Here is a 20197-nt window from a genome sequence, read left to right on the forward strand (position 1 = left end):
GATAAGCGGGTGGATCTGGAGAGTATGGGGAATCATCTGGCACTGTGACTGGTGTTTGGGTAAGGGTAGCATTTAGGAAGCTAGGCGGTGGCGGGGGTGGTGCCTTCCCAGTCATTGAAGCCTGATACATGTCCGCCACGTGTTGTCTTAACATCCTCACTTCTTCAACCAACCCATTGTCCTATTCAACCAATTGTTTTTGGGCGCCTGTATCAACCAACTCAGTTTTGTTGTTGTCTGCCATTGCCTTTTGACTTTATGTTGTAGAGAAGAGTTACCACTTTAAAACCACAAACCAACCACCTTTGTGCTATGAAGATATCAAAAGGAACAAAATGGGGTCATCCCATTAGCGTTAAGGCATTTAACAGCAAAATATCACATTGCGTGCAATGCACCTAGCAACAATTAATGGTTCTAGAATGACTTCGAGGGTCATAAGGTCACTTGGCATCATCCCAATTTGTCCATTTGAATCTTCTCTTTTCTTTTCTTTCCTCGCACTTCTTAGCTCGCTCATTTTCTTTCCCTTTTTCTTTCTGATTGTCGCTCTTTTCTTCCTTCTCAATTCTCACCTCCCATAATTTCACCATCTTTTTCTCTTTTTTTTCTTCTTCTTTCTTCCTTTTTTTTTTTAAAAAAAAAAGAATTCGATCGAACCCTATGTAGGTTGCATACGTATCATAACGCCGCATGAATCAGACCTTTGCGTAGTTCGGGAAGATCGGGAATAAAGTAAATAAACTAACGTTCTCATTTTCTTTTTCTTTTTCTTTTCTTTTTACCTTAATGACTACTCTGCTGAGAAAAGAGAAATAAATGAAGCAAATCTTCTTCTTTTTTTTAATTTTCTAGACTGAATACTCTATAACCTATTCTAAACTCAAGCATATATTTTCTTTTCTTTTCTTTTCCTTTCTTTTTAAAACAGATACTCTATAAGAAATTATTAAGAAAAAACCCCTAGAAGAGAAATATTTTTGATTCTTTTTTTTTTAGAAAGAAAATCTAAAGGATGAACCAAAGAAAAATATTTTGAATTTTCATATGATATCGCTGAAGAAATATTTCGAAACGAGAAATGAACAAGATAAAAAAAATTTGGATTTCAGTTTTTGATTACGTAAGGAAGAAACTTTAAAGATAAACAAAAAGATAAAGTATGTTTTTTTCTATGTACAATGTACTAAAGTTCTAGTAAAAATAAAAAGAATTGTTTTTATTCATTTTTCATTAATTTACCAAAGAAGGACCTCAAAAGAAAATCTTTTTGAATTTTTGGAATTAATAAAAGAAAACCTTTAAAGTGGTACTAAAAGAAAATTCTCTTCTTTGATCAAATTAAGCATGCTCGCCCCTAATTCGCCTGGCGAGCTGAATGTCCCGCATCCTGTCTGGTATGTTCAAGTGATAAGCATCAATACCGCAAGATGTTAATTCTGATGCTGGTGCAGTCCCTTGATACTCAACATTGTGGCATGTAAAGCAAATCCTTGCTGAGTCCAATCCTTTTGGCACATACAGATCCCAATAAAGTGGTGCAACGAAAGTTGTTTTCCAATCATGGCAATGAATTATATATGGTTTCTTTTCAACATGAAGTAGTAACTCAAGTGCTACCCTGCTAAAGGATAAAAATCGTCTGAAATCATCGTGCTCCCCATAAAGTTGTCCTCTCCCAAAGAATTTACCAGGATGCTGAGGCTCAATGAAATAGATAGGAAGGCCATCAACAGGGCCCGTCCAGATCCTATTTTTGTATAACTGACCATCAAAGAATGACTCAACAACCACATCTAAGGCCTTCATGTCTTTAATTGACTCATACTACATACAATCATACTTAGGAAGAACAATTTCCACAAGGTGTCCTTTCTTCTGCAGAGCCTTGCCAAGGCCTGTCACCACATCCCCTAGACTATCTACCTTTGCAACTGACGCCATCTCTACTGCAATATGGATGATATGCAGTCCCGGACGTGTTGACGATGACGTAAATTTAAGAAATGTCGCTATAATTTCACGTCCATTCTTTTCCTTGCGTGACATATATGCATCACATATACGTCCATCTTTCTTCCAGACCAGTTCTCTTAACAACTTTGCGTCATCCTTTGTGATTTTCTTTTCCATAGACCAATTGTCAATCATCAACAACAACTGACTCCAAATTTCCCAAGGCATATCATCTACAGGTTCATCTAGAACTTTATTTTCAGTTTCTTCTTTCAAATTATCGAGTGTATCTTGAAACTCCTTGACAGAATCCTGATAGAGCTGGACATAAGATTGTATCTCTTCATCAGACCTCTGAAGACGTTCATTATGAAGTTTCATCTTTTGCTGCATTAGTTCATTATACTACTGCAACTTTTCAGATGAAAGCTTATAGATACTAGCCTCTTCAAGAGATTCTTCAAGCCTATCAACCTTTTCTCGTAGCTTTTGGTTTTGCTATAGCACTGATATTTCTTGATCTGCTTGTTTAGTTGCCTTAGCTAGCAATGTTTGTAAGTGCTCCACCTTTTCATATAAATTTTTGCACTCATATTTCAAGGCAGGGAGCTCTGAAATATCTTCCCGAGATGCAGCTAGTTTGGATCCCACCTTACTTAAAGAAGATTCAAGAACTGATCGTTCTTTCTCTAGCATTAAAATGCGTTCATCTGTTTCCTTGACATTAGTAAGCTCTAACTTCAATGCTTGAAGATCCTCCTTCAATAATATATTTTCTTTCCTTAAGGAATCAAGTTCCTCGCTCAGTGACTTAACAGAATCATTATCTGAAGGAGGAACTGAATTATTCACATGAAGCACATTTTCTTCACTGCTTCTGCTGCTAGACAATTCATTTTTCAACTCTTCCAACTGGTCTTCAAGAAATTCCCCATGTATTTTTCTTGGGCAGTAACTCTGAGCCGTGCTTCAGTTTCTGCCAGCTTCATTCCTAAAATGTTGATCTCTCTATGCAAATCCTCTTTCTCTCCAAGAATTTTTGAAGATCTTATAATGCACGAATGCGAGCTTCATTGAGTAGATGAATATTCTTTTCTGCATTTCTTATCATGCCAATCAAATCCTGAAGATGAACACTTGAAGGTTGTCCCTCCTCATTTGAGTCGACAGACAAATAACTAATTTCCTAAGGAAAACCTCAAAAGATATTTTTTTTTGAACTTCTGGAGTTAGTATTCTAAAGAAAACACCTAACATAAATATAAAATGCAAAATCTCCCTTTTTTGGATTTTTGACACATATTTTTTTAATACAAACTAGGAAACACAATAACAAAAGACTCGACATTACTGTACAAAACTAGAAGGTAAAAGACGACATACAAAGAAAAACAGACTCAAAACAAAAAAAAAGTCTTTAAGCAAGCTCCTGAATGAGCGATCTTGACCGGACGGTCCTAAAGCGTCTGTCATGCCCAAACTCTGGTAAGTAAATCCTCACCTGTATAAGAAAACTTAAACCAACACTATGTGAGACAATAGTATTCCCTACTAGACACATGCAAGACATGATTTAGGCTATTTTTGCAAAATGGTTTATTTGGCCAAAAGGTGGCTAGAAGTACAAAATTTGGCTAGGATCCCGCAAAGCCAAGAACCTAATATTTACTAGGAAGACCGGACCCTATGTGGGTTGCCTACGTATCACGCCCCGAAAGACGAGAATCAGGTATGCGTAGTTCGGGCAGATTGGATACGGGCGAGAATAATAAAAAAAACTGGCATATAGAAAACACATTTTTTTTTCAAAAAGTGATGAAACATATAAAATATTTTTGGATTTTCTTTTCTTTCTTTTTCTTTTCTTTCTTTTTTTTTTTTTTGATTTCCTGATTTTCGACAAATGATGAAACATATAAAATCTTATTCTCTTATTTTTCTTCTTTTTTTTCATTTTTCATTGTTTTTTTTTCATTTCTTCATTTACCCTCAGTTATCATTGGTCCGCCAAATGACCCTTTTACCCTTAAATAAATGCAACATGTAGCACATAAAATGCGTCAGGATGGTCTTTTATTTTTTGGGGTATACCTGTCCTAGACGGACCCAACCCCTGTGTTGAGTCCCCAAAGTTGAATGCACATGATGCAAACAAACGTTCCTATTAGGGATCTGGCATGAGGCTGAGTTATTCTAGGTTCAAAACCTGGGTATATGTTCTAGACTGTGTACCCGAGCGGACAACTCGAGCCAAGGAGGGGGCTACGTACCGGGAACCAAAAGGCCATCCGGCTTAGTAACTTGTCCGAGCCTCTTTCTTATTTCAAGGTATGACACTAACAGAATAGGGAGTCACGGCCAGCGTGCACATCCCCGAAGATGAGAAGAGAAGGGTTTCGTAGCAGTTTATATACAGTTCAGATAATATCAAAGCGGTAAAAGCAACATTTAGCACATTAGGCCAAACATGTAATAAAATCAGATAACAGATAAAACCAAATATAACAATTCATCTAAGCTCGAATTCTGAACCTTGAACCAGAGATTCTGGGTTCGGTCCCCAGCAGAGTCGCCGGAGCTGTCACACCTCCTTTTTACCTACACCCCCCGAAAAGGGTATATATAAGGGAGTTTTCTACTTAAAGGACAATCAAAATGGGATTTATTATTAAAAGATTCAGAGTCGCCACTTGGGATAATCTATGGTGTCCCAAGTCACCGGTTCAAATCCCGAATCGGGGAAAAGATTGACTCTGTTTAACAATCCGCACACCAGAAATCCGGGTAAGGAATTCTATTAACCCGGGAGAAGGTGTTAGGCATTCCAGAGTTTCGTGGTTCTAGCACGGTCGCTCAACTGTTATAATTAGCCTATTATCTGATTTTAATACTTGTTTTAGCCTATGGTTCAATTTTAACTTATAACCGCTTTTATTTATTTTTTTAAAGAAAATTACAACGTTATTAAAACACGTCTCGAACCACGTCACATAAATGCACCCGTGATTTTTGACATATTTTAACATCGTTGAGATCTGGATTTGGGTCACATAAATGTGCACTCGAGTTTAGGAAAGTAGATCAAAATAACGCGCCTAAAGCAAGCTACGAGAGTTCAAAGCATTTTTCATCATCAGTTAAGATATCGATGTGAGGGCCATAGACTAGGTGATTGTATGGTACACCTCAACTAATTTAGAGAAGAAGATTTACTCAACTAAAGCGAACGGCGGATGCTCATATTTAAAACTAATTTGAAATTAGGTATCACGACTACGCCACGGGAGCTATACCCGAGTGTGGTCGACCTAAACATGCTTCTAGAGGACAATATAACAAAATAAATAAACAAAAGAGAAACAAAACATGTAAATAATTTAATTATTTTTGTCCCTTTTCCGTTCCCACAGGCTCAACAGATACCCCATAACTAAATGTAATGCCACAGCTTGCTAACACACCCACGATTTAGTGAAATTCAATTTTCTTCTCACAAACTAGGAATGCATTAGAGGGTAAATTACTAAACTCATCAGATCCAATCATGGACTAAATACTGCAAGCTAGCTAGACAAGACTCCCCAGGTAGTGTAGTACAAATACTAAGTATATAATATTGTGTGTTCCTGTATTTCTCAATTTGGCTTAGTTTTCACGAATCATTTAGACTAAATCCATCTATAGTCCCTTCTAAACATGAGCAGGAAAAATCTAATATGTGCATTAATTCAAGTCACAAGCCAGTACAAATTATCCATTGCAATACAAATCACCATCTTAAAGAAGACCGAAAGAGTTGCACATATGAAACCAACTATGCTGCTCAAGTACATTTAAAGGACTAATCAAATATAACGAGCTTGAGAAACACATATGAAACCAACAAGCAATTACGAGAATAGGCCAGCAATATCTTTCAATCACAACCACGAAAATAACATCGCAACTAACAGAGAAGAGGAGGAAAAATGGACCTGAATTGCTCTCCAATTAATAGCACTTCAGCGACTATAACAAACTGAAAATCGAACCTTTCATTTGATGAAATTTCCAGTAGTACACGGCCAGAAATCGAGCAAACGTGATTTTTTCGAAACAGAATTGAGCCTTCAACTCTGGACCACGGACGAAATGGTTGACGGAACCTCGCCGGCGACCTCTGGACGGGACTCAAAACTCAAACACGACCACGGACAACCATGAAGCTCGCCGGAGAACTCGAAAATGGACAGAACTTGATTGGGTGAGAACAGGGCAGAAGCGGGCTGTCTAGATTGGTTTTCCTAGCTGTGTTGCTGCGTTTTCCAGCAGAGCATTTGGCATAAGTTCTAGTTTCTCCGGTGGGGATTGGTTTCCGGCGATGAGTCATTGGACGAAGTCGTGAGAGACGGCGGCGGGCTGGTGAGATGTGCTGGGGCGTTAGGCTGCTGAAGCAGTTATCGGAATGAAGAAGAAGATGGAACGCGGGGGTCGCTTGGGATGGTTTTGAAGACGACGATCCTCAGGGTATCTCTAGGTTTTTGTATATTTTCTGAAACTCAATCATAAGGATAATACTTCCTAAAATAGAGACCTTTGTTTATTTCTCTTTTTCGAAATCCAAAAGAAAACAGAAAAATTTCCAGGTATTTTGGAATGGGGGAATGAAGAAGATGAGGAATCGGGGGGGTCTCCTTTGTAAAGCTGCGCAGCTTTTTCAGCTTTTTCGTTCTTCTTTCTTTTTTTTTGATTTTTTTAAGCATTAATTTATAGGTAGAGTCTAGGTTTATGTGTATTTTTGTGTATTTTGCCCATTAGTCCCTAGGTCTTTTGTGTTAAGTCCTTAGGGTCTTCTTTATTTGTTTTTTTGTTCCAAAGAAGAGTCTAGAAGGGTCCATAGGCTTAATGGACTAATCCGAATTGGGCCAAGAACCGGGCTCTGAAACTCTTAAAATTGTGATCCAACACCTTAATTGACTCCTTTTAAAATAAGATAAAAATACTACACCATCCAAAGCTAATCCTAATTAATTAAACTAAACATGAAACTATTTTTGTGTTTTCGAAATTATATAAAGATAAAAATAAGGTACCATTTTTATATTATTTTTTAAAAAAAATTATGAAAAACTAAAATATTTTTTGTGATATTCATTTTTCTTGTAACAAAATAAAGTAAAAAAGTAAAAATGAGTTGAAATAGCTATATTAGGCCTAAATTAAATATTTTACGCTAAAATATAAAAAATCTTGGTGAGGGTCAAAAATCACATGGTAAATATATCTTAAGTAAATGAAGAACATCTGCCACGATTATGATGGATTTAGTTGTTAGGAAATTCTACCATTAATAAATAGTACTCCTACTACTACAACGAGAAAACGCTTTTTTTTAAACTTGTCCTTGTAAATGAATACATAGGGGTGGTCTAGATTTGTGGTGGTTATGGCGGAAAATAGGAGTGGTGACAATGGTGAAGGAAGAAGATGCTAAGTATTTTTCTTTTTCTTTTTTAAGTTAAAAAATAGTTAGAACGGGTCAAATAATTGGGGCGGGTATATTCTACTCGTAATTTTGTTTGACCCAATAAGCCACATGGCCCGTAATAAATTGCAAACACATTAAAAGTGGGGCTCACATCTGTTGCCGTTAAATCGAGGGGTAATTTTGTTAATAGAAATAACATCGTATTTTTTTTTGGACGGATAGATGGATGGAGGGTATTTATAAACTATTTAGCAAACGAGGGGTAGTTTAGGCCTTTTCCGTATTTTATTACTTACAGCTTGTTTGGATGGTTGTTACATGTTGTATCGTATTGTATTGTTACTTTAAATACAATATTTCTTTTGATTGATACGTAACGACGAAAATTGTCACTTTGTGGAACGACTGATTTGGTGTGGTAGCGTCGTTCCCTTTTTTTTTTAGTCTTTCATCTTGCCCTTCCATATTAATAATCATATTTTATCTTTTACCTACCTTTTTATATGCTAATTTTACCTCGTACCTTATTCTTTCCTTATAATATTACAAGTTTCTTCTTCATATTATTGGTGCACGACATCACGATTCTTTCCTTAATAATCGTATTTTATCTTTTACCTATCTTTTTATATGATAATTCTACCTCGTACCTTATTATAATATTACAAGTTTCTTTTTCATATTGTTGGTGCACGACATCACGATTCTTTCCTTAATAATCGTATTTTATCTTTTACCTACCTTTTTATATGATAATTCTACCTCGTGCCTTATTCTGTCCTTATAATATTACAAGTTTCTTCTTCATATTATTGGTGCACGACATCATGAAATGATGAAAAATAATATAATCTATTCAAACATTGTGTACATCAAAATGATACAGTACAATATAATATTATATGATACATTAAGAAACGATAATAACAACCATCCAACCCTTCGTTTGTACGTGACACTCTTATTGTTTCAATGACCCTTTGGTACACGACATCATAAAATGATGAAAAATAATATAATCTATTCAAACATTGTGTACATCAAAATGATACAGTACAATATAATATTATATGATACATTAAGAAACGATAATAACAACCATCCAACACTTCGTTTGTACGTGACACTCTTCGTTTTTTTGTGACACTCTGTTTAAAAAATAATGATACTACATTAATATTTGCAAATAAATTTTTATAGTCACAATTTTTTATTTTGTTAAATTATGTACTTAGTCAAATATCATCAAGACGAAGGGTAATTCTTTTTACAAGTGTGGTTGAAATGTATATTTTAGAGAAATATATATATATATATATCTTATGATATTCGGCTAAAATTATATGTATTTATACACAAGCCACCTCACATTTTTCTTAAATCTTATGTATTTCATGTGTCTTGTGATAATTTGAGCTAAATTTGGTGTTGTTATGAGTAGGAGCCAACCGGAAGAAATTTAGAACCTAAATGTTTTATACTTTTAGGCCCACTAACTTGTGAGACAAAAAAAAAAGGGAAAAATTCAAAAATAGCCAGATTTATAACTGGTCGTTCAAAAATAGCTCAGTTTCAAAAGTAATCGAAATTTAGCCACTTTTCATATAAAGATAAATCTGAGCGAAAACACTGTTCAAAATCCGGAAAATACGCCAGTATATTATACTGGAGTTCCAGCATAAGTATGCTTGAACTCCAGCATATTATACTGGAGTTCCAGAATAAGTATGCTAAATACACTAGCATAATATGATGGAGTTCCAGCATAAGTACACTAGAACTCCAGCATAATATACTGGAGTTCCAGCAAGTATAATTGTCCAGTATAATATACTGGAGTTTGGAGCACCGGTGCTCCAGTCTCCAGTATATTATACTGGAGTCAACAAAGTATACAGGTCCAGCATAATATGCTGGAGTTCATACACAGGTGCATCGAACTCCAGTATATTATGCTGGATCGGTCTCTGTTGCAGCAAAATAGTGGCTATTTTTCATTGACTTCGTAAACGCTGGCTATTTTTGAATGACCAGTCTGAAACTGGCTATACTGTGCTATTTTTACCAAAAAAAAGGCTTCACACAACTAGTGTCAATTTTGTGAGGCACAAAATAAAAATTTTGTAAGGAAGAAGGGGAAACTCCAATATCATGTTTTAGCTTAAATGCTTTATATAACTCCTACCATGTTGAAAATGTCGGCTTATTTTACTACCTCTCATACTTGCCTTTTTAGTTTGTTCTAGAAAGAATGATAATATTCCGTACTTAGATGCCTTTAATTTTAAATTTTTATTTTACCCATTAGTGAGATGATTCATAGTTAATAATGAAATGTGTATCTACAGCACAATATACAATATTTCCAACATGTTTATTGTAAGTTTGCCCTATGTTAGTTGAGGAAAAGAGCTAGAAGGATGTGCACTATTTCTAGCATATTTATTGTAAGTTAATCCCATATTGGTCGAGGAAACGTACACCTCCTTGTATGCTCTTGTTCAACTCTAACCTAATGAGCAAACTTTTAGGATTTAGAAAAATTCAAAATCTATTTCCGTAATAGTTGTCCATGCATTAGGTACCAGATCTGGTTAGGCGTGACAGGGGTATTAAGTTTGTCCAACATTGGTTAGGCAATAGGTCATTGACTCATTGGTAGTGCTGTTCAAAACCGAACTGAAACCGTTAATCGAATCGAAACGATGACTTATTGGCTTATTGGTATCGGATTATTGGGATAATGGACGGTGAATGGATTGAGATTTTATAACTAACGGCTTAACAGTTTGGGGGCAGATTACTCAATTTTCTTATCGGATAAATCGTTAACCCATTAAGAATTTTTATAATTACACTTTCCTATGGATCTTGAAGTAGCAAGAACTCCTAAGACTCGATATCCATTTCAATTTATAACTTTCTCACCCGAATTTTCAATTCTATCCCGCTCATCAGGTCTGTTAGGATGCGTACAGGAAATCAGTCAATAAAACCACCCATAAAAAAGTATCCATTTCAATATTATACCAAAAAATTTTATTTGATTTAGCCGATAAACCTCCCGATAACCACCCGATAATTGTTAATCCGATACCAATCCGCCCGTTATCTTATTGGATGGCTAGCGGATTACAATATTTATAATCCGATAACCGATAAGTCGAACCGTTAAGCGTAATTATCCGCTCGATAAGCTTTTAAGGTAGAATTATTCCCTAAACTGATTTTCTTAACATTTATGGTTTTGCCGCGTGGCTGACTAATGGTGAGCAGTATGGATGACAACAATAAGTATTGAGCTGGCCATTCTGGGAATAATAAGGATTAATAATTCAGTGAGTTGCTATCAATGAAGAAAAATCTTTAACTGAAAATAGAAAAGAAAGTAAACTAATTTATAGAATCAGGAGAAAACAAAATCGGCCTACAATCTAAAATAAATATAATAAGAAAACATTCACAGAGTTTACTTTAACTCACATGAATTGACATACCAATTAACAAGATGTAAATTAAAGATTGGTACGAATAAGCTAAAAGTGTCTTGGATGATCCTCGCTGGTATAGAGATTCTTGGAATCAACATCGAGAATTTACAGAATAATCTCTTCCTGTACACTTACATTAAGTGTCTTATTTGGAAGGACAATGCTGTTAATCACGACGATTTCATCTTCAACAGTCACCGCTTCTCCTGCAACATCGATGACGATAAAATAATGTCAAATTAGCAAAGCAAGAAGAAAATGAGTTACAAATATAGCAAAAGCCAAATTAGTACCGAGAATTGTAATCCCAAGTTTAGAATTGTAGTCTCCTTCCGCCTGAATCAGCACAAAATACTCAAGTCAAACATACAGATTCAGCATAAGCTATGTCTTAGTAAGGCCCCCTATACCGCTACCTTTTTCTTTGTATACGGTGAAGTGTGTGACCATCTCATCTAAAAGTTTAGGCCGTTAAAGAGAGCACATTTTATTTACTTTTACTTAAATATATCTTCAACAGATCCCTCCACATGTGGGTCTAACCCTTTTTCATTGGTGCACGTGGAATTTCCTTCTTGTTTTAAGATAATGGGTGGTGGTAAAACTCTAACTCACGACCCTTACCTGCTCTAATACCATGTTGGAAGTATGCGACCATCTCATCTAAATGCTTAACTTGTTAGAGAGAGCACACTTTTATTTACGTAATTATGTCTTTAACAGAAAGGATCAGATAGGAGATCCACTACTATTCTTTCAACACACACAATGGTAGGGCACCAACAGCCAGAACAACTTATAAAAGTTGCCAGCTTAGGCTATAATATAAAGAAGCTGCGTCTTCCTAGCAATTCCATAGCACAAATGCACACTAAGAGCTGACACTAAACAAGGAGAACATGTAGTTATAGTAACATACACTAATAGGAGGTTGACCCTATTGAAATAGTTAAATGCATATTTGACCAACAAAATGATTGGATCACCAGAAAGAATGAGAGATTTTCTGATAGTCCAGCAAGTCTTGCATTGAGAATTTTGTGGAAGCGACGAAGCGTATATAAGGACCACTTAGCGCATACTGGAGAAAAGAATGTTGATGAAAACTAACTAATGATCTTGGGAACAAGACAAAGCTATGAGTTAGTTCAGTGATATAACCTGGATACTAGACTGTTCCCCAATTTTCTGAATTACCTGTACACGAGACCATTTCCCAATGGATGATTTCCATCCAACTATAGCATGCATAACAACTGCATTTTCCTGCAAGTTAAAAGAATATCCAGTTATGTGCGACATTTTTGTTTCACTGCATCGCTAATCTCTTCTTACATGATACCTTGATTTCTACGTCATCTAAAATGATGCAGCTGATAAGTCTTGCACCAGCAGCCACCCGAACATTTGCTGATATTGAAACATTCGGACCAATCTGTTTGTCCAGGGACATACGAATTCAGCGAAAAAAAAAGAAAAACAACAAGCTTCAACAATCTCCAAACCACAACTCCTTAAGTAAACAGTCTCATTTGAGATAAACCAAAATGAAAAGAGCAAGTCAGACATGCAGTAACAACTAGCTATGTAATATTGGAGAGTTCAAACTGATACCACAAAAAATGTAAGCTTTTTAGAAAGTACTAGAACGATCAAGTTGATCCATTATTTGTTGTTACAATTCCAGGGATTACAAGGGTAAGTAACCTAGATACTACATAAAACTTCCTCTACATAAAGCATACTGAATACATAGGATTTTTTATGAGTCAGCCCAAACCCACTCATACCAGCACATATATTGGGTAGCTCTACCTACCAAGGTTAAGGCAGATAGAAGACTTGACCTAGTGTTGACTTTGCTTGAATTCGAATCTTGGCTTTAGGTTGTAAGCTGTGCCCTTGGGGGCAAAGGAATTTTAATATTTTTCGTTAAATAGTTCTTCAATATTCTCCATGGTAAAAGATCCACAAGAGCTATACATTATTCTTATCAAATAATTGTCAATCAACGCATCTACTTTGTATAGATAGAAGTGCTAACTTAAATAAGGGGAAGATGTGCGATGTCACACTTAAATTTTAACAAAACTTTATCTTAGCTCTGCGCAAAACATCTCCTATAAGTGTTAGTGAATCAGAAATTTCTGAAGTCTCAATCCCAGCAATGAACTACAAAAGTGACATTTGAATATAAGGTAGGGCAAAAATGTAGTTTGACTCTTTGACAAACTGTTTTTGCTGAAAATGCCCTAGTGCAAGAATGACCTTAAAACAGAAGATGGAACTACCTTTGCAGTTGAGTGTACTTTGGCTGATGGATGAATGTAAACATCCCCAACAATTGTGGCATTCTTGGTGCCATCTCCGCTAGCGAGCAGATGGGCAGTGGTATGCCGGAATTGATCGAGATACAAAGCAGAACACTTTAAAGACATCCTAAAAAGTTAAAACACATCGTCATGGTGGTCAACATTTTCCCACATAAGACAAGTAACCAGTAATGATAACAATGACCATACGCTGGAGTCTTGATCTGTTCCCAGAAGTCCATGGTCTCATATGTGTACAGTTTCTTCTTTCCAGCAAGAGGTGATAAAATGTCCTGATCCAACCTAACAAAATCTGTAGGAAGGGACCTATTGAAAAGGTAAAAGATGAACACAATAAATAGAAGTAAAATGTCTTTTAACACCACTTTGACGGCTCAATATAGAGAGAAGTAAGTGGGTTCAATCCTAACCGTTGATGACCAGCGTAGTCAATGGCGCGCCTAAACCCTGAAGCGAGGCGCAAAACATGTTGAGCATCTCGCCTCGCTTAGCGGGCGCTTCAATGTTGTCATCAAGCCACTAAGGCATGCTTTTCATTGCTAATGAGTGAAATCCATTGCTAATGAGTGAAATCCCGAGGAGACGACACTAAACAATTGATATTTCACTTTATTACAATTTTGTGTTTTCAATTTCTTTGTCCATATGTTTGTTATTCATGCTTATAATTATTAGTCTTGGATTACACATACATATTTGTATTTTTTCTCCATTTGCCCCTTTTTTCATTAAAGTCCACGCTTTATTTGCGCTTTTTGCTTAAAGCCCCCACGAACCTTAGAGCTTTCTTGTGCTTTTCGCCTTTGATAACATTGTCGTTGACCCAGCTATATTGCATAATCTTATGACAATAGACAACCAAATGTTACTATATTTGTTAGAAAAAAAAACTCATGGTGGTTATGAAAGTGATTTGCTTGGGTGATGGATGAACTAACACTACACATTCAGGGGAAGTGTCATGGACTCATGGTGCATGTTATTTGTGGATGACATAGTACTGATTGACGAGTCACGAAGCAGAGTCATAGATAGGCTGGAGGTTTGGTGACAAACCCTGGAGTCTAAAGGTTTCAGGTTAAGCAGGACTAAGGCGGAATACTTGGAGTGCAAGTTCAGTGACATGACTCATGAGGTTGACGTGGAAGTGAAGCTTGATACACAAGTCATCCTCAAGAGAGAAAATTTCAAGTATCCTGGGTCGATAATTCAAGGTAATGGGAAGATCGTATTGTTGTGGGGTGGCTGAAATGGAGGCTTGCATCTAGTATCCTCTGTGATAAGGATGTGCCACCAAGAAAAGGCAAGTTCTACAGAGTGATTGTTAGATCGACTGTGTTGTATGGGGCGAATTGTTGGCCGGTCAAGAACTCTCATGTCCAGAAAATGAAAGTAGCGAAACTGAGAATGGTAAGATGGATGTATAGGCATATTAGGAGAGGTATGATTAGGAATGAAGATATTCAGGGATAAGGTGGGAGTGGCCTCCGTGGTGGATAAGATGTGGGAAACGAGGCTGAGATGGTTCAGGTATGTGAAGAGGAAATGCACAAATAACTCAGTGAGGAGGTGTGAGAAGGTGGCGATGGTGGGTATAATGGGAGGTAGAGGTAGGCTGAAGAAGTATTAGGGAAAGGTTATTAGGAAGGACAAGGCACATCTTCAGCTTGTCGAGGACATGACCCTTGATAGTAGGGTGTGGAGATCGAGAATTAGAGTAAAAAGCTAGTAGATAGTTGAGCATATCTTTTCCAGACCAGTAGCATTGATATTATTCTCGTATTTTCTTATTCTTAAATTTCTATTACTAGTTTTACTATGCATCCTTTTTCTATGGCTTCTACACTTTTGCATTTCTTTTTTTAAAATGTTGTGACCATTCTTTCTATGAGCCGAGGGTCTAATTTAAAACAGTCTCTTTATTTTCACAAGATAGGGGTAAGGTCTGCGTATACAAGGATTACACTGGGTATATTGTTGATGGTGGTGGTGGTGATTATAAAAGTGGAGTGACTACTAATGGACTCCGCGCGACAGTAAAAAATGCATCCTAAAGACTGATCATACCAAATGCAGACTTCGTGCGCCGTCTCAAAAAATAAGCTAAAACTCTCAATTTAAACAGTGGTGTGACCTCTTTCTGGATATCTGTGGTGTTTCATGGGTGAGGCCCAACAGTGTTAGAAGCTTATTGGAAAGTTGGAAGAGCCAAAGGATAGATGAGAGTCTGCAGCAGTTCTGGAGTAATATCCATATGTGCATATTTTGGACCATATGGAGGGAAAGGAACAAGATTTGTTTTGAAGGCAAAAGGAACGACACCTCTAGAATTAAAAAGCAAATGTTTGCACAAACCTGTACTTTTGGTGTAAGAGTAGTATACTGGAAAATATGGAGCAATATATGGAGATTCTGGAGTTGTTAGGACGGAACATGTAATACGCTGCTCATATGTATCTTTTTTACCATCTTGGTCTTAATAAAACCTTTACCTTATCAAAAAAAGTTTAAATTCTCAGTGTAATGCTAGAATAGTGCAACGCAAGAACCTTAAAAGAAATATCAGGAGAAGGTACATGGGATCAAATGGTAGCAAATTCACAAACAAAAGAACGCCTCAAGAAAAGCCAATAAAATACAGGGTTATTATGACTTTGAAATGTAAAACATGGTTATGAGTTATGACTCAGGAGAGAGTAACAATATATGTTATCAAAAGAAAATAACACACTTAAATGGGTGAAAGTAGGACCTAGGTTTGAAAAGTAGGACCTTTTCTTATTTCATGACTAATTAGGCTACAACACAAAACCCATGCTGATATGCATGATTGAGAGGTCAGAAAGTCAATTAACACTTGAATCACCTTGTCGCAAGCTGGAGAGCTTCAAAGCTGGAAAAATGAGGCAGGGTAGCTGAAATAAGAGAACAACAACCACAAATGAAGCAAAGGTTATATCCCAAACCCAGTATAGGAGGAAAAAATTTAAGGAATAATAAACTTATCCCACCTCATAACCTGAATAATACAAATGAACATATACCGAATGGCGTGTCAATAGACAGTAATCAGAACTAGTTGCTAAGAGAACTGTCGTCAAATTGGATTTATAATGGTAAATAGATCCCTAAACAGTACCACACTATCACCCCACACTCTTTTTTGGCATGTAGTCTGGGAAGGGCTTAGGATGTATTTGACCTGCACCACTGCGTAAGATCTACAATTTTTCTAAGATAGCAGTAGTGAAAGATGCAAGGCACACCAGCTATGCAGAAATGTTCATCTATCCTCCACAGCATGGTAAGGAGCATTTATCCTATCTAAAATAATTAGCTGGTATTATGTGGTAAGGATTAGGGAAAAACAGGTATCTAACATTTTTAAAAATGCATGAAGAAATATGAAGATGCGGGAAGCGAGGCTCAGATGGTTCGGGCACGTGCGGAGGAGAAGCCTTGATGCTCCGGTGAGGAGGTGTGAGCGGTTGGCTGTGGTGGGTACGAGAAGAGGTAGAGGGAGGCCTAAGAAGTATTGGGGAGAGGTGATCAGGCAGGACATGGTACGACTGCAGATTTCCGAGGACATGGCCCTTGACAGGAAGGTCTGGAGGTCAAGCATTAGGGTTGGAGGTTAGGGGGTAGTAAAGCTTTCCTTACTTTATAACCGGGGGTGAGGCGGGGTTGGATTAGGGTTGATCTTAGATGGCTTGCAGTTCATGTTGAATCCACACTATCCTTGATGTTTATCTTATCCCCGGGCCTTCGTTACTGGTTGTTGTTATTGCATGTCATTTATCTTTTGGCTGTTATGCTTCTGTTACTATTACGGTTTCTACTGGAGTTACTAATGAATTGTTTTTTCTCTTTCTCTTTCTCTTTCTCTTTCTTTTTTCTTCTCTGAGCTGAGGGTCTATCGGAAACAGCCTCTCTGCCCTATCGGGTAGTGGTAAGGTCTGCGTACTCATTACCCTCCCCAGACCCCACTTTGTGGGATTTTACTGGGTAGTTGTTGTTGTTGTTGTTGCATGAAGAAATATAAATGCTAAGCATTATGTGGGAAAACCAACTTGATAAGGGAACATTATTAGATAAATTACCTCTATCTTCTCTGTCTAAGGACACATCCTGGATGGCACTGAATATTTCTGGGGTAAAGACATAAACCCCGCAATTTATCAGATCACTTACCTGCATTTTATGAAATGTATATAAGGAAAGGCATTCAGAAATGAAGTTTAAAATCTAGTTTGCACCCCAGCAAGCATCAGTACTTCAAAAACCTAAATAGACATTTAGTAATAACACGTACAAATGTCTCAGGTTTCTCTGTGTAATGCAACAATTCTTTAGTAACAGGATCTGCAACCAACTCTCCAAACTGGTTGGCTGATTCAGCCGAAACCTGCGTATGCACAAATATGATAAGAGGCTGATCTAAGTCAAGAAAGTAAGCAGTCAGTCTTCAGCTTAGAACTTTACCTTGATAACTAGCAATGTACCCATTCCACCATATCTTCTATGGGCAACTGCATTGAGAATTGTCAAATATTTGAGCTGAAACTATAGAGAGCCTGAGAATTACAAATAAATTTTTGGAAAAGAAAAGAGCTTGACTGCTCTCTATCTTCATTTTAATTTTTAAGGGGGGTGGTGGTACAACTGTGAAACTAGTGCATACTTACCAAGCATCTCTGGCAGTGGAAAATTGCAGCACACGTCGCAGTTTAGCAGAAAAATGTGAGACTGCCCGTTAAAGAAACAAGAAATAAAAAAGGATCACCAAGGGCCAATAGAGAATGCTAACAGAAGACAAATAACATGATAAACGTATCCATGCACCATGGGATGTTTGCACAATTTTAATGCCTTCTTTTACCAATTGTTCGTCAAAATGTACTACTCAATCTGGTATGCAAAAAGGAATGGCACGGCCATAAATAGGACATGTTCATTGAAATTCTTTCTGGCCATGCGTGGAAGAGGAGAGGGCAGATGCAGGATTGCAGATCAGCACATACAATGTCTAATTAATAAAGCTACAACAATTCTGTTGAACGTACCGGAAGTTCCTCCATGATCAAATTTCTGAAATAATAAAGGCCACCAGCAGACCCGTGAGGTTTATCTTCCTTCAGATATCTAAAGAACCATTGACAAAGAGTCGTGTTTAAAACCAACAGGATAACCTCAGTCTAAAAGAATTCTCAACAGAATATAGAAAATTGGCTCAATCAAACAGCACACTATCAAGTGAGACCGATGCCCTAGTTCACCTGACAGGGACTTTAAGCTCATTAGATATTGAAGAGACATATAAGGCAAAGTCCCGCTCCTCATAAAATCCAATGAGAAAAATTTGTGCCAAGTTGGGTATCTGCAATACAGACATTCAGGTTCCTGTCATAAACCACTGTACAATAATTTCACATCATAGCCTAGTAGGTGGACTTGAAGCAGACGCAGAAAAGTATTTAATCTAAATTACACAGATCAATGCTAAAATTAATCAAGAATCATCTTATCAAACAAATAAAAACTAATCAAGAATCAAGGTAACACCATAAAATGGAAAAAAGGCTTAATCTTTTTCACTTCCTTTTTTTTTTTGTAAGTACGTTGAATTCCTGATCTTGCAGATTCCAATCCCGGATAAAACGGGGTTGGATAAAACGGATAGTCAAATTATGATACATAGTTACATCTTAAAAAAGCGGAATATTCCGTTGTGACCTATAGGTGGAATCAATAAGGGTGCGGGACCTTGCGTGAACGCGGGATGCTTTGTGCAGCGGCCTGCCTTTTATACAAATATGATATGTACAACCAAACCAAACTAGTTAGTGCTTGAGATATAGTTAATTAATTGATATAGAACTCGAGGGATTAATTGTCATTGAGCTTTATTCGCTACAACAGAAAAATTACAAAACTATTATTGCCGTATCAAAGTAACTGAACCCTACCCACTATACAATAAATAACGACTAAACCTATTTAGTGTTACGGTGGATACAGTTGAAGAAGGAGAAAAACAGTAAATTAACTCAGAGCAGTAAGAAGAAGAATGAAGTAGACGAACATACTTTTTTGCAAGCAGAAATCGGGTGGTGAATCATAGGCTGACCAGCTAAAGGGAACAGCGGCTTTGGTGTATTAAAAGAAAGCGGCCGAAAACGAGTACCTATAATTTTAATTTCCATTAGGATACAGATGAAGAACAAGAATATCTAAAATAATTAACAGACCTTTTGTGGGGCCACCAACCATGATCACAGCTACCACCTTCTCCTCCCAAGTTGCCATTTAAAGCAAATTTTTAATCGTTAAAACTTAAAACCACAAAGTCTCTATTCTGTTGACTGATGAGAACCAGCGTAGCGGATCTTTGATATGCTGACAGTAAACAGTACTCTCTGCCAAAGTAGAGACTTTTTATTAAAGACTTCGATTCTGTGGAATGTTGAGATTTAGAGATGCAGGGGACTGACACGTAAATACGACGCCGTTTGATTACCGAGAGGCAGTTTTTTCTTATTTTCTTTGTTTTTCATTCGCCCTCCATTGACATTTTTACGTGGTAGGACTATTATTAAAAAATATTTATACAAATAATAGTACTTTTGTTTTATTCCAAAAAAAAAAACACATTTGTTATAAATATATTATATTATGGATGTTCATTTAGTACTCCGTTGTAAATAAGTTTCCTAAAGAAGCTTATCCATATGGGACTCCACCGTAAATATGTTTATCTATTTAAGTACTCTATTGGAAATAAGCTTCCTGAAGAAGCTTATCACTTCGGTACCCGGTTATGGATAAACATTACCTCCGATAGAATATTATCCATACCGGGTATAATAAGCTTATCCTTTCAGTACCCAGTTATGGATAAATATTACCCCCGGTAGAAGATTATCCATATCGGATATAATAAGCTTATCCTT

The 20197-nt window shown here is 36.8% G+C and overlaps 1 protein-coding gene and 1 pseudogene across 3 annotated transcripts; both read right to left on the reverse strand.

The window, feature by feature from the left end:
• Positions 1 to 1300: 1300 nt before the first annotated feature.
• LOC107767186 (putative starch synthase 4, chloroplastic/amyloplastic) lies at positions 1301 to 6325 on the reverse strand (annotated as a pseudogene).
• Positions 6326 to 10835: 4510 nt separating this feature from the next.
• LOC107767184 (uncharacterized) lies at positions 10836 to 19694 on the reverse strand. 3 transcript variants are annotated; one of them, XM_016586104.2, is made up of 15 exons: positions 19496 to 19693; positions 19334 to 19431; positions 18524 to 18624; positions 18311 to 18389; positions 17933 to 17993; positions 17730 to 17776; positions 17560 to 17652; positions 17348 to 17438; positions 16114 to 16162; positions 13437 to 13553; positions 13206 to 13353; positions 12257 to 12349; positions 12112 to 12180; positions 11208 to 11250; positions 10836 to 11120 (listed from the first exon to the last, which is right to left on the reverse strand). In XM_016586104.2, exons 1-15 carry the CDS (start codon positions 19551 to 19553, stop codon positions 11020 to 11022), a joined length of 1248 nt encoding a protein of 415 aa, XP_016441590.1. In that variant the 5' UTR covers positions 19554 to 19693; the 3' UTR covers positions 10836 to 11019. The 3 variants fall into 3 exon arrangements, with proteins under 3 accessions (XP_016441590.1, XP_016441592.1, XP_016441591.1); XM_016586106.2 differs by having other exon boundaries at positions 19515 to 19653; XM_016586105.2 differs by lacking the exon at positions 16114 to 16162 and having other exon boundaries at positions 13437 to 13539; positions 19496 to 19694.
• Between the last annotated feature and the right edge of the window lie 503 nt (positions 19695 to 20197).

The sequence above is a fragment of the Nicotiana tabacum genome, chromosome 22 (assembly GCF_000715075.1).
Source record: "Nicotiana tabacum cultivar K326 chromosome 22, ASM71507v2, whole genome shotgun sequence".
Lineage (NCBI taxonomy): Eukaryota > Viridiplantae > Streptophyta > Magnoliopsida > Solanales > Solanaceae > Nicotiana > Nicotiana tabacum.

Bases quoted from the DNA above. Each gene is read 5' to 3' on its own strand.
- LOC107767184 (XM_016586104.2), bottom strand. From the start codon at position 19,553: ATGGCAACTTGGGAGGAGAAGGTGGTAGCTGTGATCATGGTTGGTGGC. The intron at 18,390-18,523 runs GTGAACTAGGGC...ATGGTTCTTTAG, and splicing joins GAGCTTAAAGTCCCTGTCAG to ATATCTGAAGGAAGATAAAC. The intron at 17,777-17,932 runs GTAAGTATGCAC...TTCTCAATGCAG, and splicing joins TCCACTGCCAGAGATGCTTG to TTGCCCATAGAAGATATGGT.